This window comes from Pipistrellus kuhlii, unplaced genomic scaffold (assembly GCF_014108245.1).
Source record: "Pipistrellus kuhlii isolate mPipKuh1 unplaced genomic scaffold, mPipKuh1.p scaffold_m20_p_2, whole genome shotgun sequence".
Classification (NCBI taxonomy): Eukaryota; Metazoa; Chordata; class Mammalia; order Chiroptera; family Vespertilionidae; genus Pipistrellus; species Pipistrellus kuhlii.
Window position 1 is genome coordinate 102,626,515 of NW_023425515.1, and position 24,582 is coordinate 102,651,096.

General features: G+C 37.1%; 1 protein-coding gene across 13 annotated transcripts in view; it reads left to right on the forward strand.

Annotated features, from left to right (window-relative positions):
• RANBP2 (RAN binding protein 2) overlaps window positions 1-24,582 on the forward strand; it is an 81,991-nt gene that overhangs the window by 45,547 nt on the left and 11,862 nt on the right. For 10 of the 13 annotated variants that reach the window (XM_045584174.1, XM_045584175.1, XM_045584172.1 and 7 more), the window contains 9 exons: window positions 76-255; window positions 334-417; window positions 5,010-5,145; window positions 9,738-9,832; window positions 10,980-15,756; window positions 16,371-16,448; window positions 19,081-19,251; window positions 19,858-19,950; window positions 20,245-20,423. In XM_045584174.1, coding sequence (XP_045440130.1) covers window positions 76-255; window positions 334-417; window positions 5,010-5,145; window positions 9,738-9,832; window positions 10,980-15,756; window positions 16,371-16,448; window positions 19,081-19,251; window positions 19,858-19,950; window positions 20,245-20,423 — 5,793 coding nt within the window. The remainder of the gene's footprint in view (window positions 1-75; window positions 256-333; window positions 418-5,009; window positions 5,146-9,737; window positions 9,833-10,979; window positions 15,757-16,370; window positions 16,449-19,080; window positions 19,252-19,857; window positions 19,951-20,244; window positions 20,424-24,582) is intronic. The other 3 variants (XM_045584176.1, XM_036447967.2, XM_036447961.2) reach the window with 3 other exon arrangements.

A 24,582-nucleotide genomic window follows, 5' to 3' on the forward strand; every position in this document is an offset into this window, starting at 1 on the left:
AATAAATTTATTTAAGAATTTTTAATTTGATATTTTTGCAAACTAAGACCTTTGATTTATGTTTTTTATTTTTAGTTGCCTGTGCCCCTGGAGTCTGTAAAAGATATGTTCAATTCAGTTATGCAGCAACTCGATGACTATAGTGAAGGAGGTCCTCTTTATAAAAATGGTTCTTTGCGTAATACAGATTCAGAAATGAAATATTCCACACCATCTCCTACCAAATATTCTCTGTCACCAAATAAAAGTTACAAGGTAAGTGGGAAAGAAGTGAATCATTTCATTGTGGAATACATTTCTGTTCTAAATACTCATTTATTTATTTATTTTTAGTATTCTCCCAAAGCACCACCTCAATGGGCAGAAGATCAAAATTCTTTACTGAAAATGATCTGCCAACAAGTAGAGGCCATTAAGGTATATCACTAATTTCTCTATTCTGTGCCTTCCTTATTCTAAAGTTCCTTCTTTGACCACTCCCTCATTTCTTTCTGAAGCTGTTCAAAATGTGCATTTGCTTGCTACTATAGAATCATACTGTGTTTTACATATCTCCATATTAACACCATATTTTTGGAAATTATCTATGTCTGCATCTTCCACCATATGTGAATCTTTCAAAGGTACATATTCTTTTATTCAGTACAGAGCATTGTTCCTGGCATAGAGGAGGCCTCCAAGTGATTCAATTGAACTAGTGAAAATATCTTGGTCTATGAATTAATTTCTCAGACTAACTATAGTGTGTGTATCAAATTTATAACTGGTGCCCTAGCTAGTTTGGCTCAGTGGATAGAGCATCAGCCTGTGGACTGAAGAGTTCTAGGTTTGATTCCCAGGTTGCTGGTTCCATTCCCATTAGTGGGCATGCAGGAGGCAGTCGATCAGTGATTCTCTCATCATTATGTTTTATCTCTCACTCCCTCTCCCTTCTCTGATATCAATAAAAATATTTGATGTTTCTATCTCTCGGTCCCTCTCCCTTCTTCTCTAACATCAATAAAAATATATTTAAAGAATTTATAGTTGGTAATTGATAAGTGCTCTGAACTTCAGAAAGTCTCTTATCTTTTTAATATTTTCATATCAATTCAACTTAATTATGTAAGGAAATAGTTATGTATATAATCTTATTTAGCTCTGTACAAGTGACCTTAACTATCACAGTAGTGTGTGGGCATTAAAAATGCTGTTGGGAGGGCAACAAACTATTGAATTTGCACAAATATTTTCCTGACAATTTTGTATAATTATGTCCTATTATGATATTACATATACTCCTGACTTATAGATTTCAGGCACCCACCAATGTATTTTGTGGAAGATAATGGAACACTAGTTCATGTGCCTAAAGAGCCGAGCTCTAGTACTAACTTGGCCACTAACCATTTTGGGCCAGGCATTTTCTTTTTTTTTTTTTTGAGTGCTTTGTCCTTCTTTGCCTAGGTATTTTTTTTTTTTTTTTCTTAAATCAATCTTTATTGTTCATATTATTACAAAGGTTCCTCATTTCTTCCCCCCTCCACCAATTTCCCACCCCACTCTCCGCCCCCTCCCCATCCCCCATTGTCCTCATCCATAGGTGCACAGTTTATGTTCAGTCTCTTCCTCCCTCCCTTTCCCCGATAGTAAATCCCTTTTCAGATAGTAAATCAGTTACTTAGCATTTTCTCATATCAATAATACCTCCACATGCCCAAAGATACACTTCACACAAAAGACATTTCCAAATAGGTCAACCAGCCTCATCCAGGCCCCACCCAAGGCACTCACAGATCAACACCCGAGCGCTGTACTAACTCAACACATCCAGATCTAAGCCTTCATCACTTGATTCAGCAGACCCTCAAGTTCCCACAAAAGTTTCCAGCCATGTCTGAGAGGCAGCCGTGGGGCAGGGGCAGGCGAGGAGCGAGCTGTTCCAGGCCTGGCTGCTCCGGGCCTGGCCTCTGTTGCTCTGGTCCATTCCACAACCAGCTGCTTGGGGTCTGGTCACTGCCGCTCCCGACCTAGTTGCTCTGGACTTGGCTGCTGCTGCTCTGGGCCTTGGGCCAGGCATTTTCTTAACCTTTTTCTCTCTCTGGCTTCTTGGTTGTAAAGTGAGAATTGTTGAAATCAGTTCTCATCACATTTTTAGTTGTTTTGAGTTTTAAAAATTCTAATTCTAATTTTTGCATGCTTAAACTATGGTCCAGATATTGGTAGTGACCAGTACTTTTTTTGTTGTTGATGCCACCAATTTCTTATTTATGGATGTAAAGTAGGGGTGTCGAACTCAATCAGAGAAGGGGCGAAAATCTAAAATCCAGCCTAAATCGTGGGCCGAATGGTTTACTGAACAGTCATAAACTGTCATTGTGATGGAAACGCAGCGGAGTGCAGTGATGACAGCGCGGTGCGGGCCACATTGCAAGGCCTGGCGGGACGGATTTGGCCCGCGGGCCTTGTGTTTGACACATGTGATGTAAAGCATCTGGACTAGACACAGTAGATGGATGAGTGGGAGAAATTTATTTAGCTAGAAAATTCAAGAGATTTTTGACCCTAGTAGTTATGGCTTTTGGGAAATTTGTATTTGAAAATACCTCTAGAAGAAGGTAACCAGACATGCTGACTCTGTCTCTGACTTCACTCATTATAACTGATCAGATACGTGAACCCACACAACGAAACTTGATACTTGTTTCTAATGTGAACCTGTTGTATGCTAACATGATGGTGGTTTCGTGTGTTTTTTTTAGTTTTTTTTTTTTTAAACAAAGTTTCTTATTAAATGCCTGTTTTGTAAGGGACATTTTGTAGGTTTTAGGGTTGGGGAAGGTATTGTCTGTAAAATGACAAGAGATCTGATAGTTAGCCACATGGATACCATTAGAAGGCCAAACATCTGCCTTTTGATCTAGGCAGCAGAGGGTATTATGAAAATATTTGGAGTAAGATCTGTTTTCAATTCTAACTGCTATTTTCTATATCTTTCTCAATTTAAGATATGTTACTATTAAGATGTAAGTTGCTAATATTATACAACTGTGTAAGGATTAAAAACTTAGGTAAAGTGTTTGTAATATATTATTATATTCTCTAATATAATAATATATTACAAACACTTCTGTAATATATTATTACCCAATAATATATTGAGTTTCATACCCAATGTATGAAACTCGTGCACAGAGGGTGGGGGTGTGTCCCTCAGCCAGCCTGCACCTTCTCTGATATGGGATCTCTCTCACAATCGAGGACTGCTGGCTCCTAACTGCTTGCCTGCCTGCCTTCCTGATTGCCTCTAACAGCTTCTGCCTGTCAGCCTTATCATGCCCTAACTACTCCACTGCCAGCTTGATTGATGTCTAACTGCTCCCCTGCCAGCCTGATTGCCCCTAACTGCCCTCCCCTGCAGGCCTGGGTCCCCTCCAACTGCCCTTTCCTACAGGCTTGGTCGCCCCCACCTTCCCTCCTCTGCCAGCCTGGTCACCCCTAACTGCCCTCCCCTGTAGGCTTGATCACCCCCAACTGCCCTTCTTTGTAGGCCTGGTCCCTTCCAACTACCCTCCCCTGCTGGCCATCTTGTGGCGGCTATCTTGTGTCCACATGGGGGCAGCTATCTTTGACTACATGGGGGCAGCCATCTTGTGTGTTGGAGTGACAGTCAATTTGCATATTAGTCTTTTATTAGATAGGATATATAATACAGGATGAGGCAAAAGTAGATTTGCAGTTGAGAGTACACAAAACTTGATTCTTGTATTTATTTATTTATTTATTTATTTATAGAATTTTTGTGAGTTTATTTGAGCCAAACTGTCAACAATTGGCCAGGAAGCAAAATCTCTACATATGGGGATAATGCTCCAGGAAATGGCGGTTTTTCACCCGTTTTTATAAATTACCTTCAAAGGTGGAGATATAAGGGGTTACATGGAATGTATTTTTTTAAAATATATTTTTTGTTGATTTTTTTTTTACAGAGAGGAAGAGAGAGAGAGAGTTAGAAACATCAATGAGAGAGAAGCATCGATCAGCTGCCTCCTGCACACCTACTAGGGATGATGTGCCCGCAACCAAGGTACATACCCTTGACCAGAATCGAACCTGGGACCTTTCAGTCCACAGGCTGACGCTCTATCCACTGAGTCAAACTGGTTTCGGCTGATTCTTGTATTTATTAATTATTGTATTATTTTCCATGCACACAACTATAAATATATTTTTGCCTCATCCTGAGCAAATTTTAGTTTTTTCTTTTCTAGTGGAGCATATGAGCATCACCTTAAAGGATAAATAGTGTTTTGTTACATCAAATGTATATAATTGGAAAGCTGGTATTGGGAGGTAATTTATTTATATATTTTAAAAAATATATTTTATTGATTTTTTACATAGAGTAAGGGTGAGGGATAGAGAGTTAGAAACTCGATCAGCTGCCTCCTGTACACCTCCCACTGGGGATGTGCCTGCAACCAAGGTAGATGCCTTTGACCGGAATTGAACCTGGGACCCTTGAGTCCGCAGGCCAACGCTCTATCCACTGAGCCAAACCGGTTAGGATGGGAGGTAATTTAAAATGTTGAAGCAGTCCACATGTAAAGCAGTGTGGAAGGAAGATGTGCTGGAAGGATATTTGGGATAATACTGCTGAGGATATGAATGTCAGAAATAGAAACTTTGTAGCTACTTGGCTAGAACTGAACTTTAGAAAGATTAATTTAGGCAAGTGTAGAATGGAAACGGAGATGAGGCCATTAGGAGATTAGTTGTTTAGGCTAGAGCTAACTCTAATCTAGAATGAATGAATTAGATAATGGTACTAAGGAATGAAAGAACGGGAGCAAATGAATTGTTAACACTTTAAGGATCATGTCCTTAAATCAGCATCTGGTAATCAGCTCTTTTTGGAATGTAGAGTCTCTTACAGGGCCCCATCAGCTATTTAAAATATTAGTTTGCTCCGTCACTGTTGTGGCATTATAGAATTCCTTAAAATTTTGTCTTTTTTCTTCTTCCATCAGAAAGAAATGCAGGAATTGAAACTAAATAGCAGTAACTTGGGGTCCCCTCATCGTTGGCCTACAGAATGTTATGGACCAGATTCAGTGCCTGATGGATATCAGGGATCACAGACTTTTCAGGGGACTCCATTAACAGGTGAGTTGGCAACTGGATATGTTAGTAAATCACTGTGTCTTCTCCTCCTTTAAGTAGATCACTTTTGAAACCACCTTGTGTACATGTATTTGTTTTCATATATGTGTATATGTCTGCATATATGTTACTTAAGCTGTCTTTGGTATTACTGAGATGTTTAAAATTCCAATCAGAAACAAAATAAACTTTATCTGATAATGTGTATAAAAAGGCTTAAAGAAGAATCCTTTAATGCCCATGTCAGAGGAGCTGAGACTGAGGTAGAAGTATTTCTTATAATTGAAAGATGTTAATTTCTATCATTATGCATTAAGAGATGCCTGATTAAAAACTTAAAACTTCTCAGGAATTATTTTGATGATTTATAGAGAGTTATGACATTAATAAGAAATCTTGTCTTGAAATACCATGGTCATACATAAAAGGAAGGAGTTTAAGGTTAGACTATATTAGATTTTAAAGTTGTGTTTTATCACTTACCGACCTCTCTAAGACAGTTTGTCTGTTTGAAACATGGAGATAATAATACTTGACTCACATGATTGTAAGCATTTGTGTAAGTATGGGAATGTATTAAGTGCTTACTTACAGTAAACACTAATGAACCAAAGGGTATTAATAGTATTTCTGTGGGTTGTCTCTGAACAGTAGTATTAATCACAGTAACCCAGAGTGGTAGGTACTATTTCTAATCCTAATTTTATAAATGAGGAAATGGGTTTAGAAAAGTTAGGTAACTCATCCATTATTGTACAAGGTAATTATTGATAAAGAGTTGGGGTTCAAACTCCAGTGGTCTAACTTTAAAGCCATTCGCCAATATGATACATTGCACTCAGGCACCCAGAAATGATGTCAAAAATAGATTGCTTTTACATGAGACAGATTCTTGAAATGGTAGTAGTATGTATTTTTTTTCTAATTGGTTTTAACCCAGGAAAGATTTGGAATGCTTTAATCACACATTTGTGTGATAGTCTTTGGGGGTAATACTTAAGGCTGCCCCACTATCCTCTTGTGACAGTGTCTTCTAAATGCAGGTAAAATAAATAGTAAGCTTCTACTTACTAAATGTCATGAGTTATAGACAAATATATGAGATGTCAAGAGTTCAAACATTGCTTACTTAAAAACCCTGTGTACTATATTGAGTCTTGTGAAGAGAAGATAATTGTCTAACCTTTTCTAAGGCTTTTTGAGTGCTGTCTGAATTGATCATTTGACATCTGTTAGATCATAATTTCCATTTCTTTTGTACAGGCATGAAAGGTTGCTAAACAAATGTAAAAATAACATTCAAATTGTCTCATTTTATTCTTACAATTACCCTATAAGATGTGTGAGAAAATGGGAGATCCCAAATGGCTAATTGACAAGGTCATAAAACAGCTTTGTGGCTCGAAAAGCAGAGCTAAATCTCTTGATTCCCATTCCTGTGTTTACAGATTTGTTTTTCTTAATGGAAGTAAAAATATACCAAGATGTATCTTGTCTTTTGAAAATAAGATGATTTAAAAAATGATTAATAAGCTTATAGGTAATATTAAGACATATTGAACAGTATAAAGAAAATGAAAAGCTAACAATATCAAAAGATTTCCATTAACATTTTGGAGCATTTTCTTCTTTCTCTATGTAAACATAAAGAATTTTTTTTAAAAATATATTTTATTGATCTTTGTACAGAGAGGAAGGGAGAGAGATATAGTTAGAAACATCAATGAGAGAGATCAGCTGCCTCCTGCACACCCCCCACCGGGGACATGCCCGCAACCAAGGTACATGCCCTTGACCGGAATCGAACCCGGGACCCCCCAGTCCCCAAGCCGACGCTCTATCCACTGAGCCAAACCGGTTTCGGCATTTTATTGATACGTATGCCTTTTCTTTCTTTTTTTTTTTTTAAATATATTTTTATTGATTTTATACAGAGAGAAAGAGAGAGAGATAGAGAGTTAGAAACATTGATGAGAGAGAATCATTGATCAGCTGCCTCTTGCACATCCCCTACTGGGGACGTGCCCGCAACAAGGTACGTGCCCTTGACCGGAATCGAACCCGGGACCTTTCAGTCCGCAGACCGACGCTCTACCACTGAGCCAAATCGGTGCCGGCATCTATGTAAACATAAAGAATTTTTAATGAGACTTTTATTATGTTAGGATGTATGCAGATAAGTTAGCCTGTTTTTTATTTTTATTTTTATTTATTTTTTAACTTCTATTTTTATTATTATTATTTTTCATTATTTTTTTTATTAAATTATTATCTGTGTACATATCTTACCATAACCCCCCCCCATCCCACACATTCCCTCTCTCCCCAGAGTTTTGTGTCCATTGGTTATACTTGCATGTATACAAGTCCTTCGGTTGATTAGCCTGTTTTTAAAATATTACTTTAAGTTCTGAGCACATGGCTATTAAATATTTTTTGAAAATACATTAATGAATATACTATTTTTCCATGTAGCAGTACTGTAAATTTTATTCCCTTATTTTTGTTAGTTACACTTTTTGCTATTATAAATAGTGCTGTGGGCACATTTCCAGGATTGTAGCATATTTTAAAAATGCTTTTGTGTTGGGAAATTGCTTTACAGAAAAGCTATGCCAGTTTACATTCTTTTTTTTTTTTTTTTAAATATATTTTATTGATTTTACACAGAGGAATTGAGAGGGATAGAGAGTTAGAAACGTCGATGAGAGAGAAACATCGACCAGCTGCCTCTTGCACACCCCCTACTGGGGATGTGCCCGCAACCAAGGTACATGCCCTTGACCGGAATTGAACCCGGGATCTTTCTGTCCGCAGGCCGACGCTCTATCCACTGAGCCAAACCGGTCTCCGCCAGCTTACACTCTTATCACTGATATCTACTAATGCCCATTTCTTTGTATTCTTGCCTAGTGTTAACTATTATCCTTTCTAACAAAAATAATATGCAAATTAACATTACTCAGTCACAAAGATGGCGGTGCCCAGTCCTCTCAGTCCCGCTGGAGTCCCCCAGTCCTGGGGGGCGGCCACTGAGAGTGGGCAGCATGAGCGGCCTGGGAGAATGCTTGCTTCATCACCGTGGTGACAAGGCAAGTGTTCCACCCTGGCTGTGGAGGACCTCTGGGCAGCGGGCACAGGGCAGTTGGCAGGGAGGGCATCCTTTCGTTGTCGTTCCAGTGACAAGGCAAGTGTTCTGCGCCCGGCCGCGGATGAGCCAGGCCCCACAGAGAGCTACTGGTGCACGGATTTGTGCGCAGGGCTACTAGTCAGTTTATAAAAACCTTTGCCAATTTTTAAGAACAAAAATACTGTCATTAAGCATGCTAAACACTTTATAATCTGTTATTTTTCCTGACTTACCTATTCACTTGGTGCTTTTTGTAATAGGTTTATAAGAATTCTTAAATAGTTTGTTGTGTGATGTGTGTGATGCGGGTGGATTTTTGTTTATTTTGTTTTTTTACTATTTAAACAGTTACTAGTCATTGATAAGGTCACTAAATTTCATACTTTATTATTCTTGGCTCATGTCCATCAGCTTGTTCTATGCCTGTTTTCTCCTCAGAATATTCCAAAATAACATGTTCACCAGGCAGTTCCATTCATTTTCCAAAATCAGACTTTGGCTTCTTTGCAATTTTTTAGACTGGCTAGCTTTTTCTAGGTCTTTTTCAGTGCTTGCCAGAATTAATAGTTTAACATCTCGAGTCATAATTTGTATTTCTTCTTTTGGGTAAAGGCATAAATAGTCTTTAAGTTGTATTGTTTTCTGATAAAACTTTTATTAACAGATCAAGCAAATGACTGTTGATAGTTTTGCCTTCAGCACGAGTGTATTCTAATTGTTGATTTCCTGATAAAACTCACATAAAACAGATCAGGTGAAGGAAATAGTTTGGACATTGGAATGACTGTCAGACATGATGTATCCTCCCCACCTTCACTCCAAGGTGGGGAGTATAAATAACATTTTGTGTTATTTATATTACTTGTGAGGTCCTTTTTCATGGATCTCATATGTGAATGTCCTGGTGACTTTTGACCTGGACATTCTAAGCTTTAGTTTAGAAAATGCAACCTTGTTTTGTGTAGATTTTCAAAGCTCACTTCAGAAATATGGCTATGGGGCCATCAGGTATATTTTGGTTCCTTGAAACAGCAGTTGCCATCCTTTTGGATCTCACCGAGTTGGTGACCACTGCCTTAAACCCTTCCCATGACTAGTTTGTTCTCAATATTTCTGTTGTTGGAACACAGTTGTGTGCTCACATCATATCACTCTTTCTTGGAAAGTTGACCAGCTACTTACTTCTTGCTTTTTTGATGCCTATTGTGAGGTGCTTATTTTTGTTGACTACTGCCATGCTCTTATTCCTCATGTGTCATATTCAGTAGTTTTATTAGTTTGTCATTTGATAATCTTCTTCATGGTATATTTTGATATAAAAATTAAAAACATTTTTATGTAGTTTTAAATCTTCCTTTGATTTCTGTTGCTTTTGGATTTATAGTTCTTGCCTAGATGGTCTTAACTGTAGTATAGATTTTTTTTTTTTAACAGTGTTTTCTTTCTTTTATTTTTATTTCTTTAGTTGCAACTACTGGCACTTCAGTATATTATAGTCAGTCACCAGCATATAATTCCCAGTATCTTCTCAGACCAGCAGCTAATGTTACTCCCACAAAGGTAACAAAGAAATAATTTACACATTTATAAATATCTCCTTTTTAATTGTTCAGGCTTCTTTCAAATAAATTCAAGAATAAATTCAAGAAGTACTAAAACTTCTAAGTCTCAAAAGATACAGATATTTTAAATTTCTCTCCAGGTACAGAAGTTATATTTCCTAGTCATCTTATTTTTATGAAATAAGTGAACGTTTAGAATATGTTTAAATGGGGTGGTGGTGGTGGGTCTTTCATCATTCTGTTTTGGCAGACATAGGAGTAGAATCTCCTTGCTGAACTACAATATTCAGGTCTGAATTAGCTAAGACCCAATATTATAATAGTAGTGAATGTGAAGCTTAAAGACAGAAGGTTTGGATGCGTTTAGGGCCCTGGCTTTTCTGCTAATTGTGACCATGGGCAAGTGTCTTACCATCTCTATACATTAGTTGCCTCATATGTGAAATGAGGATAATAATGCCTTAATTCATAGGGTTTTTGAGGATATTAAAATTAGTTAATATATGTAAAGTATTTAGAACATTGCTCAACTTGGCACAGTAACAGCTCGATAAATGCTAATATTCATCATTATTATTCTTTAAATACGATTTTCTGTGGCTTTTAGAGATAGGAAGGGAAGGAGGGGGGGAAAGAGAGACATAAGTGAAAGAAAACCATGAATCTTCTGCCTCCTGCATGTCCCCTACTGGGAACTGAGTGTGCAACCTTGGCATATGCCCTGATAGGTAATTGAACCAGTGACCTCTAAACTAATTGAGCCACACCAGCCAAGGCCATGATCATCATCGTTATTGTTAACATCATTTGACACATTGATAAATAAAAAAGATATTTATACTACACATTTATTGTTGGAGAATTAAATTTTTTTAAAATTTAAATTTTTTATTGTTGAAAGTATTAGAGAATTAAGTTTCTAAGATGGTCATGAGTTAAGACAATTTTTATTATATGCCAAGAAGGAATATAATTGTAAATACCTTTTTTAGTAATGCTGTCTTTTCTTAATGATACTCTACATTACCTAATGATATTTTTACCTTATACTTACGTTTGTGGTTTGTGAAAATTGGTTTGTATCTAGAAATTACCTGTAATTTTGTAGACAACCTACACAAATTTAACGTTTTTTTTCTTTTTAGGGTCCAGTTTATGGCATGAATAGAATTCCACCTCAGCAGCATATTTATGCCTATTCACAACAGATGCACACACCACCTGTGCAAAGCACATCTGCTTGTATGTTTTCTCAAGAGATGTATGGTCCTCCATTGCGTTTTGAGTCTCCTGCCACAGGAATTTTGTCACCCAGGGGTGATGATTATTTTAATTACAATATTCAACAGCCAAGCACAAACCCACCTTTGCCAGAACCAGGTTATTTCACAAAACCTCCAGTTGCAGCTCATGCTTCAAGATCTGCAGAATCAAAGATTATAGAATTTGGTAAAACTAACTTTGTTCAGCCAATGCCAGGTGAAGGAATAAGGCCATCTTTGACAGCACCTACACATACAACACAGCCACCTCCTTTTAAATTTAACTCCAACTTCAAATCAAACGATGGTGATTTCACGTTTTCCTCACCGCAGGTTGTGACACAGCCCCCTTCTATGGCTTACAATAATAGTGAAAGCCTTTTAGGTCTTTTGACTTCAGAAAAACCTTTGCAAGGAGATGGTTACAGTGGAGCAAAAGGTGGTCAAACTATTGGATTTCGAAATACATTCAATTTTGGAAGCAAAAATGTACCTGGAATTTCATTTACTGAAAACATAGGTCCAAATCAAAAGAACTCTGTTTTTTGTCGAAGTGATGATATGTTTACTTTCCATGGTCCAGGAAAATCAGTGTTTGGAACACCTGCTCCAGAGGTGGCCAACAAGAATCATGAAGCAGATGGAGGGAGTGCCCATGGTGATGACGATGATGATGGCCCTCACTTTGAGCCTGTGGTTCCTCTTCCTGATAAGATTGAAGTGAAGACTGGTGAGGAAGATGAAGAAGAATTCTTTTGCAATCGTGCAAAATTGTTCCGTTTTGATGCAGAATCCAAAGAATGGAAGGAACGTGGAATTGGCAATGTAAAGATACTAAGACATAAAACATCTGGTAAAATTCGCCTTCTAATGAGACGAGAGCAAGTATTGAAAATATGTGCAAATCATTACATCAGTCCAGATATGAAATTGACACCAAATGCTGGATCAGACAAATCTTTTGTATGGCATGCTAATGATTATGCAGATGAGTTCCCCAAACCAGAACAACTTGCTATTAGATTCAAAACTCCTGAGGAAGCAGCACTTTTTAAGTGTAAGTTTGAAGAGGCCCAGAATATTTTAAAAGCCTCAGGAGCAAAGGGAACCACAACAGATAAGGCTATGAGAATTATAAAAGAACCCACAAGTCATGGTAATAAGGATATCTGCAAATCTGATGCAAGAAATATGAATTTCGAATTTCAAGTAGCTAAGAAGGAAGGGTCTTGGTGGCATTGTAACAGCTGTTCATTAAAGAATGCTGCAGCTGCTAAGAAATGTGTTTCATGCCAGAATCTAAACCCAAGCAATAACGAGCTCCTTGGCCCACCATTAGTTGAAACTATTCCCACTCTTAAAACTAGCCCAGAAAATACTCCAGATAGGTTTGCGTTGATGATTCCAAAGAATGAAGGTCACTGGGATTGTAGTACTTGTTTAGTGAGAAATGAACCTACTGTATCTAGATGCATTGCATGCCAGAATACGAAGTCTGCTAACAAAAGTGGCTCTTCATTTGTTCAGCAACCTTCCTTTAAATTTGGCCAGGGAGATCTTCCTAAGTCTGTTAACAATGATTTCAGGTCTGTTTTTTCTGTAAAAGAAGGACAGTGGGATTGCAGCGTTTGTTTGGTACGAAATGAAGGAAGCTCTTCAAGATGTGTTGCCTGTGATAATTCAAGAAAACAGAATTTACCTACTGTTTCAGCCCCTGCTGGTTGTATGTTTGATGCTTCAGAGATATATAAAACTCCAAAGAGTGGATTTGAGGACATGTTTACTAAAAAGGATGGACAGTGGGATTGCAGTGTATGCTTGGTACGAAATGAAGCAAATGCTGCGAAATGTGCTGCATGTCATAATCCTGGTAAACCAAGTCCGTCGTCTTCAGCTGTTCCAGTTCCTGCCTCTTTTAAGTTTAGTACTTCAGAGACTAGCAAGGCCACAAAGAGTGGATTTGAAGGAATGTTCACCAAGAAGGAAGGACAGTGGGATTGTAGTGTTTGCTTTGTGCGAAATGAAGCAAGTACTACCAAATGTGTTGCTTGTCAGAATCCAAGTACACAAAATCAGCCTACTCCTGTTGTTTCAGCACCTGCCTCTTCAGAGACAAGCAAGGCCACAAAGAGTGGATTTGAAGGAATGTTCACCAAGAAGGAAGGACAGTGGGATTGTAATGTTTGCTTTGTGCAAAATGAGAGTTCTTCCTTAAAATGTGTGGCTTGTGATGCATCTAAACCAACTAATAAACCTGTTCCGGAAGCTCCTTCAGCTTTCACATTGGGCTCAAAAGCTAAGTTAAATGACTCTTCTGGAAATCAGATGGGAACAGGATTTAAAAGTAACTTTTCAGAAAAAGCTTTTAAATTTGGCATCACAGAACAAGGATTTAAATTTGGACACACGGATCAAGAAAATACACCATTTACATTTCAGAGTTCTAATAAAGACACTAATTCAACAATAGAAGGATTTAATTTTTCTATTCCTGTGCTTGCTGATGGATTTAAATTTGGCATTCAGGAGCTGGGAAATCAAGAGAAGAATAGTGAAAAACCACTTGAAAATGACAATGATTTTCAGGCTCAAGGTGTTAGCAGTCAGAAGAATGAAACTGGTGTGATATTTGGTCAAACTGGAAGCACTTTTACCTTTGCAGATCTTGCAAAATCAACTTCAGGAGAAGGATTTCAATTTGGCAAAAAAGACCCTAATTTCAAGGGATTTTCAGGTGCTGGAGAAAAATTATTCTCATTGCAAAGTGGTAAAAAGGCTGATAAAGCTGACAATTCTACTGACCTTGAGAGAGATGATGATGCCTATAAAACCGAGGACAGTGATGACATCCATTTTGAACCAGTAGTTCAAATGCCCGAAAAAGTAGAACTTGTAACAGGAGAAGAAGATGAAAAAGTTCTTTATTCACAGCGGGTAAAGTTATTTAGATTTGATGCTGAGATAAGTCAATGGAAGGAAAGGGGTTTGGGGAACTTAAAAATTCTCAAAAATGAAGTCAATGGCAAACTAAGAATGTTAATGCGAAGAGAGCAAGTACTAAAAGTGTGTGCTAATCATTGGATAACGACTACAATGAACCTGAAGCCTTTATCTGGATCAGATAGAGCATGGATGTGGTTAGCTAGTGATTTTTCTGATGGTGATGCCAAACTAGAGCAGCTGGCAGCAAAATTTAAAACACCAGAGCTTGCTGAAGAATTCAAGCAGAAATTTGAGGAATGCCAGCGACTTCTATTAGATATACCACTTCAAACTCCCCATAAGTTGGTGGATACTGGGAGAGCTGCCAAGTTAATACAGAGAGCTGAAGAAATGAAGAGTGGGCTAAAAGATTTCAAAACATTTTTGACAAATGATCAAACAAAAGTCACTGAGGAAGAAAGTAAGAATTCAGATGCAGGTGCTGCCAGTGTTTCAGACATAACCACAAAGCCAAATCCTGAAAAAACTGGACCCACATTAGAGTGGAGTAACTATGATTTAAGGGAAGATGCTTTGGATGATAGTGTAAGCACTAGCTCAGTACAAGCTTCTCCACTGGCAAGTAGCCCTGTGAGAAAAAATCTCTTCCGTTTTGGTGAGTCAACAACAGGATTTAACTTCAGTTTTAAATCTGCTTTGAGTCCATCTAAGTCTCCTGCCATGTTGAATCAGAGTGGGACCACAGTTGGTAATGATGAAGAATCTGATGTTACTCAAGAAGAGGAGAGAGATGGACAGTACTTTGAACCTGTTGTACCTTTGCCTGATTTAGTTGAAGTATCCAGTGGTGAGGAAAATGAACAAGTTGTGTTTAGTCACAGAGCAAAACTCTATAGATATGATAAAGATGTTGGTCAGTGGAAAGAAAGAGGCATTGGTGATATAAAGATTTTACAGAATTATGATAATAAGCAAGTTCGCATAGTGATGAGAAGGGACCAGGTGTTAAAACTTTGTGCCAATCACAGAATAACTCCAGATATGACTTTGCAAAATATGAAAGGGACAGAAAGGGTGTGGGTGTGGACTGCATGTGATTTTGCAGATGGAGAAAGAAAAGTAGAACATTTAGCTGTCCGGTTTAAACTACAGGATGTTGCAGACTCATTTAAGAAAATATTTGATGAAGCAAAAATAGCCCAAGAAAAAGATTCTTTGATAACACCTCATGTTTCTTTTTCGACCACTCCCAGAGAGTCACCCTGTGGCAGAATTGCTGTAGCTGTATTAGAAGAAACCACAAAAGAGAGGACAGATTTACTTCAGGGCGACGATATAGCAGATGCAACCTCAGAAGTTGGAGATGTGTCTAGCACATCTGAAATAGCAACTAAAGCAGTAGTTTCTCCTCCAAAGTTTGTATTTGGTTCAGAATCTGTTAAGAGCATTTTTAGTAGTGAAAAATCAAAACCATTTACATTTGGCAATAGTTCAGCTACTGGGTCTTTGTTTGGATTTAGTTTTAATGCACCTTTAAAGAATAGTGAAACAAGTTCAGGAGTTCAGAGTGGATCTGAAAGACAAGAGGAACCCAATTGCGAAGCATCAAAGAACTCTGATATTAAACAGTCTCCAGATGGCAAAATACAAAATCTCTTTGCTACTTTTCCAAAGGAAGAGTTCTCAACTAATTACACATTTAAGACACCAGAAAAAGGTAAGCACTTAGTCTTAATAGATTAAGCAAATTTTTATTTTATATTTTTCTTTTTAATGTTAACTTGATGCAGATTCTTTGTAGATACTTACGTTTTACTGAAAATTGGGTCATAAATAGTGCTTTATGAACAGCCAAACCACATTTGCACAGAATTTTTTTCTCCCAAAATTATTTTACCTGTGAGTGTTCAAACAGTAACAGAAAGTATGTGTGTAAGATACTTTGGAGTATCTTTAATAGGTGGAAGATATTTATATCATACTTAGGGTAGAACACATGAACTCAATGCAATAGAGAAATTTAGTCATTATACTTGAATCATGAACATTAACTTGAGTCTGTTTTCTTCTTTTTTCTTAAGTATTTATTCTTTAAGTTATTGTTATTTTCTTGTCACACAAAAACAAAAAACATAATCTTGAGATGCTCACATTTTATGTAAATTAGCCTTGCCACTCTATTAAATGAACAAAGAATGAACCTCTTGGATAAATGAATATGTAAAATGGCCAAATTGGCATAAATTGAGAGACTCTGGCTTTTTATATTTTAGCATCATATTCACTTTGATTCTCATAATGTTCAAAAATTAAATACTCTTTATTTTGTAGGATTTAATTTTAGTCTTTTTAAATCTAATCCAATGGCCTTTTGGACCAGCACTCCTTCCTCACAGCCTGAGAACAAAGGTATAGAGTGAGCATTCTCAGTATGAGATGACAGCAGTTTTTTAGCAGCTGGTAGACTTTAGAAAAGTAACTGTGGCTGTATGAAATTAAGTACTTAACACTACAGTGTGCATGTTAAAGAATGTCAGTTTAAAAGCAAGTAACTTTTGATTGTTGGTATAATACCATTTAATGCTGTTTTTTAATGTACTTGGATGTCATGTTTCTCACTATTGCATAACATTATTTTGAGATCTATTAGGGCTTTACCTTTTGCTGCATGGTACTAAATTACTCTGTTATTTATTATTTATCTTGCTTAATGAAGACATATTTTATCTAACCCTTTTCTTTAGTCACTAATGTCAGCCTGTATCCAAACATGTGATGGTAATAGCATGCATACAACATGAAACAGTGTGTCCCCTTAGGGCCATGTTTTAGAAAATTAATCGTATTTGAAAGTGTGCCCATTTTTAATATCCACCTGGTATGCTATATATGTAGTATAGATTTTTTATTAAAGAGAGTATAATCTCTTAAAGACCTTCAAGGACACAAATTAGGCAAATGAAAACTACCTATGAGTGTCTAATAACATTTCTTTAGCAGCTGTATTATAGGTTGCCAAATAAGTAGATTGATAAAATGACAATCCTTGATTTCTGTGGTATTCAGTTATAAAGTTATATTCATTTTATTATTAGCTAAAGCAACTTTTAAGCTTTATTTTAAAGTGTGCAATCTTTGAGAAATGTGAAAAGTCTGACTTTTTTCTGTAAAGGGGTATATACTTACTGACTTTGGGCCCTTGGTTAAGAATCCCTGGCCTACATGCATATTTACCGATAAGCTACTTCAGGACAAGCAGTGTTATTTTGTTTCAAATTTGAGTGTGTCAGAGTCCCAAAGGATCTTAGAGACAAAGATTCTAGACAAGAGGAAACTAGGGCCCAGCGGGCTTTTTATTATGCCCAAGTTGTCTTTATTAGCTCTCAATAGAACTGGAACAAGAATCTATTTTTATGGTGTTTTGTACTATCCTTGGCAGGAATTGACAGTATTTTTGTAATGAAGGAGAGCGAAAGACAGATTTAATGTTGTAAAAGAGCTCTAGTTCTCCAGATCAGTGCTATCCCATAGAAATAAATATGGCCTATGTGTGTAATATAAAATTTTTCAGTAGCTATATTAAAAATGAAACAGGTGTAAAAAAGATGAAATTAATTTTAATAATTATTCAGTTTAACCCACTATATCCAAAGTAATATTTAGAATTCTACAATAATATAACAAAATGAGGTATATTATGTTCTTTTTGTTGTTGTTGCCAAGTCTATATTTTAAACTTAGATGTTATTTTAAAATTGTAGCACATCTTAGTTTGGCCACATTTTAATTGCTTAATGGCCACACTGGCTAGGCTGCCATATTGGACAGTACCAGTTGATATAGAACATGCTTCATAAGTTGTTTACTATTTATCAGGTCCTTTACCCAGAAATTCTTATTATTTATTTATTTTTTGGTTTTTGTTAATACTCACCCTAGGACATTTTTTCCGTTGTCTTTTAGAGTGGAAAGGAGGGAGGAATGAAGGAAAGGGAGAGAGAGAGAGAGAGAAAGAGAAGGAGAGAGACAAACATGCCCCAACCCGGGTGGAGGATGGAACCTGCAACCCAAGTATATACTCTTGATTGGGAATCAAACCTGTGTCCCTTTGGTCCACGGGGTGATGCTCCAAGCACTGAGCAACACTGGCCAGGGCCAGAAATTCTTTTTTATAAACCGGAGCAGGTTGTATGAAGAATTCCTTTTCCCTCCATTTTTTAATTTTTGCTTGTTTTGTTGTCCTTGTAGGTTTTTCAGTTATAGTAATTAAATTTTTACAGTATTAGTATTACTAACATACAGGATTACAGTTTTTATTTAATTTTATCTATTACAATGTTTGAAAACATTCAAAACTGGATGTAACTCTAATCACCTGCCATCTTGGCAATTGTTAACTTTCCTTGTGGGAACTAAGTTTTATATTTACACTTAGTTTTTACTTATGATTGCTTTAATTTTTTTCAGTTGTTGAAAATGCATGCGTATTTTGCCCAATTATTGTCTAGTATGTCAAATATGGCAGCACTTTTTACATTATAGCCATTAATAGTAACTTTTTTTCAAGATCAGTAAGTAAAAGCAGGATTTTATTTTTTTAATCCTAACCTGAGGATATGTTTTTATAGATTTTAGAGAGAGAGAAAGGGTGAGGGAGAGAGAAACATCAATTGGTTGCCTCCTGTTTGTATCCCGATGGGGGATTAGACCTGCTACCTGGGTATATTCTCTGATGGAATTGAAACCATGGGACAGTGCTCCAACCAATTGAGCCACACTGGCCAAGGTGAATTTTTTGTTTTTTAAATAGGTTTTGTGTTCAATAAAGGTTTTGATAGAACATTAAATTCTATATTCTTGTCTACTACGAATTACAATTATTATTTTAGAGTTCTGTCCACATCAAAGTATTTGTGCTTTTACTAGTATGCTATTTTAACCTACAGATAAGTTCCAGGGCTTTTATATTCAGTTAGAATATTGATGTTAATACTGATTTAACACATTGGCTTTACCAATTTATTATTTACTTGTGTTGTAGCAAAAGAGAAGGTAAAACCTGAAGACCCTTCCTCAGATGAGGATGTTCTCATTGTATATGAGCTAACCCCAACTCCGGAGCACAAAGCTCTTGCAAGCAAACTTAAACTTCCTCCAACTTTCTTCTGCTATAAGAATAGACCAGATTATGTTAGTGAAGAAGAAGAGGATGGTAAATCTCTTGTTATTTCTGAAATATGCTAATCTTAGGAATTGGGAATTGTGGTTAAATTATATTAAGTCTGTTCTTACAACTCTCAGTGGTGGTGTCCTTGCAGATAGATAGATGTTTATCCTAAATGTATGTGTAAATAGCCAGTGGATGTAATGATGGAAATAACTGCATTCATTTATTAAGTAAAAATTTTTTGCATAGCTACCATGAGCAGGGCAGGCATTTGAAAACAATCATAATTTCCTTAGAATCTTAGAGGCAGACGGGTTTGATTATGGAAAACTTTGTGTGCCATATCAGAGTTTTTTAAAGCAGGGGATTTCGGAAAAGTTTCAGTAGAACCACTTGGATAATGGTATAAAAGATTGGGTTGTGGGACATGGAGATAGGTATATGAGCTAAAATGATAATAGAGCAGCTCAAAGAGGCGAGCTTTCAGTGAGACTTCTAACAGAAGGTGCATTAGGGATATAGAATTGTCAAATTGATTGCTATTTGGTTGTAGGGAGTAAGGAAAAGTCTGAAGTTGGAGATGAGTTCTAGATTTCTGGCTAGGAAAACACTATAAATTCTTTTATTTAATAAAATCAATTATACTTTAAGATGAAGATTTTGAAACAGCTGTCAAGAAACTTAATGGAAAACTGTATCTGGATGACTCAGAAAAATATAAACCATTACAAAAAAGTCTAACAGGTATGTAAAGTTAAAATTACTAATTGTTTTTTAAAAAAAACTTTTATTTCAAAGGAACCTCCCAATTTGATTACCTTTGTAATTACCAACTTTATTATGCCTGTGGTTAAGATATTTTAAAACAATATGAAGTGAAAAATACTGTTCTGGTAGTTCTTGTTTTCCATTAGTACTTAGGTATTGTTACTTGGGTCTGTAATGTGTAAATTTTGAGGACCATTGTTGTAAAAGAGGTGCACTTCATCTACTTTTATCTGTAACTTTCTTTTGTGTGTGTCATATGGGATTTTTCAGAAAATGAGAAAGAATGCATTATTGTTTGGGAAAAGAAACCAACAGTTGAAGAGAAGGCAAAAGCAGATACATTAAAACTTCCACCTACATTTTTTTGTGGAGTCAGCAGTGATACTGATGAGGACAATGGAAATGGGGAAGACTTTCAATCAGAGCTTCAAAAAGTTCAGGAAGCCCAAGTAAGAACACTTTTATTGTGTGTTTTTTTTTTCCTGGTCCAATTGGCTTTGTTGATGCAATAAACTAGAATGTTTTTACCAAATTGTAGTAATGCGTTTTGGTTAGCAAATGTATTAGGCATTTATTAGTCAGCTATGTTTGGGAAGGAGGGCTTTTTATAGACAAATAAAAAAGGTTATCCCTTTGTGTATGTTGGGTTTTGGGGAATGGGATTGCATAGACTACGCAAATATTTCTAAGAATGCCTACCCAATAACAACAACAGTATTAAGTGGTTCATTTTTCATGTAAGTTAGTTTATTCTATTGTGGCCAGAGTAGATAGGAATTAAAGACAGTGTCTTATATTAATTTTTTCTCCCAAAGTTGCGCTAGGTCTTATTTTCAGGGGATGTCTTATCTTTCCATGCGCTATTTCTTGTTTTTGGGGAAACACGTATCAACATCTTGGTGTTTTAATTTATATTTCACCAAAATTAGAAGATAAGATTTCTGTCTAGTAGTTTTTTACAATCTAATATTGATATGTATTTAGCATGATTCCTTGTCCCCTCAGGTATTACTATTTTATTGTTGGAAAGGTAAAGTGAATTAAAGTCCTGCAATTAGTTATGAATGCAATGGTTCAATTAAAGGATCTGTAGCTACAGAGAGATGTGGTCCAATACATGGTCTATGTCTTTAAGAAATTTACTGTCCTTTATGGTCTGTGACTGAGGAGTCTAGCTGGCCACTTTTCCCAGTTGTCCACCTAGGATGTGCCAGCTATTCAGTGGGTTTTAATTTATCAGTACTATGACCACCAGCTAATATAATGACATTCATTTCTCATTTATGACTAATAGATTTATTTGGGGAAGTCCTTTTGGTAGTTTTTACATCAGTAGCCTCTATGCTAAATAAATCTACAGATTTATTTATTTACTCATTTATCTTATTGGTTGGTTGGTTGGTTGGTTGATCCTCACCAGATGATATTTTTTCCATTGAATTTTAGAGAGAGTGAAAGGGGGGGGCAGATGGATAGAGGAACATCAAAGTGAGAGAGATACATTGATTGCCTCCCACACGTATCCCAACTGGCCCTAGGGATCAAGCTTGCAATTAAGGTATGTGCCCTTGATGGGAATAAAACCCACAACCCTTCAGTTTGAGGACTGGCTCTCTAACCATTGAGCAAATCTGGGCTAAATCTAAAGAGTTTTAAAATCATCATCAGTTTCCCCTGAATTCCCTGGAAATATAAAATTTATAATTTCTCTCTTTTTTTTTTTTTTTTTTAATATATTTTATTGATTTTGTACAGAGAGGAAGGGAGAGAGATAGAGAGTTAGAAACATCGATGAGAGAGAGTCATCGATCAGCTGCCTCTTGCACAACCCCCACTGGGGATATGCTCACAACCAAGGTACATGCCCTTGACCAGAATCGAACCCGGGACCCTTCATTCCCCAAGCCGACGCTCTATCCATTGAGCCAAACCGGTTTCGGCAAAATTTGTAATTTCTTTAACTTCTCTAATTGCTGGCTGTTAGAGGCTTTATCATGCAGCTATTCAGCAAATACAGTATTAACACAAATTTGGATTTTGCAAATTAAAACAATTTATTGATTTTTAAAGAGAGGACAGAAAGGAGAGGAAGAAAAAGAACAAGAGAGAGACAGAGAGAAAGAAAGAACCATCAATGTGAGAGAGATGGATTGATGAATTGGCTGTCTTCTATATGTGCCCCAACTGGGGATCAAACCCGCCACCCTTTGGTGTATGGGACAGTTCTCCAACCAAGTGAGCCACACCAGCTAGGGCAAAACAATGCAACTTAAATGTGCATCATTCTGTTGTGCAATACTTAAAAAATAAAACTGGAAAATAATTTTAAATGTTGATGTGCAGACTGAATTGTACATTATTTGTTCTTTTCCCACCTTGTGGTGCCAAAGCTTGTTACACAAGGATTTGGTATCTTTTGTCAGTTTTTTGTGAGCCATGCTGTCTATAGCTGTAGAAATATTTTATTTCAGGTGATTATTGTATTATTTCAAAACATTTTATAACTTAAAATCTTATAAAATACTTTATAACATCATAATGTTCATTAAGTAGCAAATAGGGGCTCTCCCAAAATACCTTTATTACAGATATTAAATGTAATTAGTTACTGTAAAGATTGAAAAATAGTGCTATAATAAATTATAATTTTGCAGGAAAGGACCTTTTGACACAGAGATGAAAGAGAGAACTAAAAATGATTAAAAACAAAACATGTTATAATGGGTGTAGATTTCCATCCTTTTAGAATACATTATTCCTACTTAACACTCAGCATAAATCATATTGGATTATGAAAGGTCTGCAGATATGCATTCTCGAATAAAATGCTTATGTGTACAGTATTTATAAGAGTTTACTATGAGCTAACACTCTTCTGAGGACTGGGGATACAGTTTTGAACAAAAAAATTTGTTCAAGCATCAGTTTTTCATTCAGGGAATGTGTGAGAAGCTGAATTATAGCACACCCCTCCCCCAAATAATTTCATCTATGTTTGTTGTGATACAGTTCAGATACAGTTTTGAAGTGTACAATTCAGTGATTCTTAGCACATTCGCATAGTTTTGCAGACATAACCAAAATAATTTTAGACATTTTCATCATCACAAAAAGAAATCTTGTAGCCTCTGGTAGTCATTACCCTTTCTTATTTCCACTCAACTCCTATAGTTCTAGTTAACTACGGTTGTACTTTATGTCACTAGATTTGTCTAGGCTGGAGATTCCATATGAATAGGTCATAATATGTTGTCATTAGTGTATGGCTTTTTTTTACTTATTTTTCTCTAGGGGTATTCACATTCAATATATTTCACTTTTTTCTATGGTTGAATGATATCCATTATATGGAAAATACCACATTTTAGTTATCTGTTCATATGTTGTGGCCATCTGATATGTTTCTACTTTTTGGCTATCCTATCTAATAAAAATACAATATGCAAATTAGCCACCACTCTGTCACAAAAGACAGTGGCGCCCATACCCACAGGATGGTGGTGCCCAGTCTTCTCATCCCCACTGGAGCACCCCAGTCCCTGGGGGGAGGGGTGCGGCCACTGAGTGTGGGCAGTATGATCGGCCTGGCAGAATGCTTGCTTCGTTATCGCCCCAGCGATGAGGCAAGCATTCTGTGCCTGGCCGTGGATGGGCCTCTGGGCCATGGAGGGCCTCTGGGCAGTGGGCACAGGGTGGGCAGGCCCCTCGGAGAACTACTGGCGCACGATTCGTGCGCAGGGCTACTAGTTACAAATAATACTAGAGGCCCAGCACATTAAATTTTGTGCACGGGGGTGGGAGGGTAGTAGTCCCCTCAGCCTAGCCTGCACCCTCTCCATCCGGGACCCCTCGGGGGATGTGTGACTGCCGGTCTATACTGGCAGTTGGACATCCCTCACAATCCTGGTCCGCTGGCTCCTAATCACTCACCTGCCTGCCAGCCTGGTCGCCCAACGCAGCCTGCTTGTTCAGTCATTGGGTGTCCAGGCAGCCACCACTTGAGGCTTGCCTGTGTCTTGGGCCGAACCCTGGGTGGCTGGGGGGCTGAGGGGACTGGGGGACTCCGGAGGCAGGAGTGCAGAGAGGCCGGGCCTGCCTGAGAGTGGGCCTGGCTGTGCCACGTGCCTGCTGCCCAGTGGCACCATCTTGTGGCTGCCATCTTTGAGGGCGTGGCAGTCAATTAGAATATTCCCTCCTTATTGACTGGGTGACACCATAATTGTGATGGTGTGACAGTCAATTAACATATTCCCTCCTTATTAGATAGGATTGCTGTGATACTCTGGCATTTGACACAAATAGAATGAATTATTTTTTCCTTGGTGTTTCAGTATATTAAAAACAACCTTTTTCATTTGCATTGATATCTTTATATACTTAAGTAAAATCCACTTTTGTATATATTGTATATATGTATGTATGTGTGTTTTCTATGGGTTCTTATACATGCTTGACTCTGTAATTCCCACCACAGACAAGATATAGAGAAAATCCTCCCCCACCCATAACCTCTGGCAGTTACTCATCTGTTTTCTGTTTCTGTATTTTTCCCTTTTCCAGATTAACATATAAAATCATATGGAGTTATCTTTGATACCACTTTTTCTA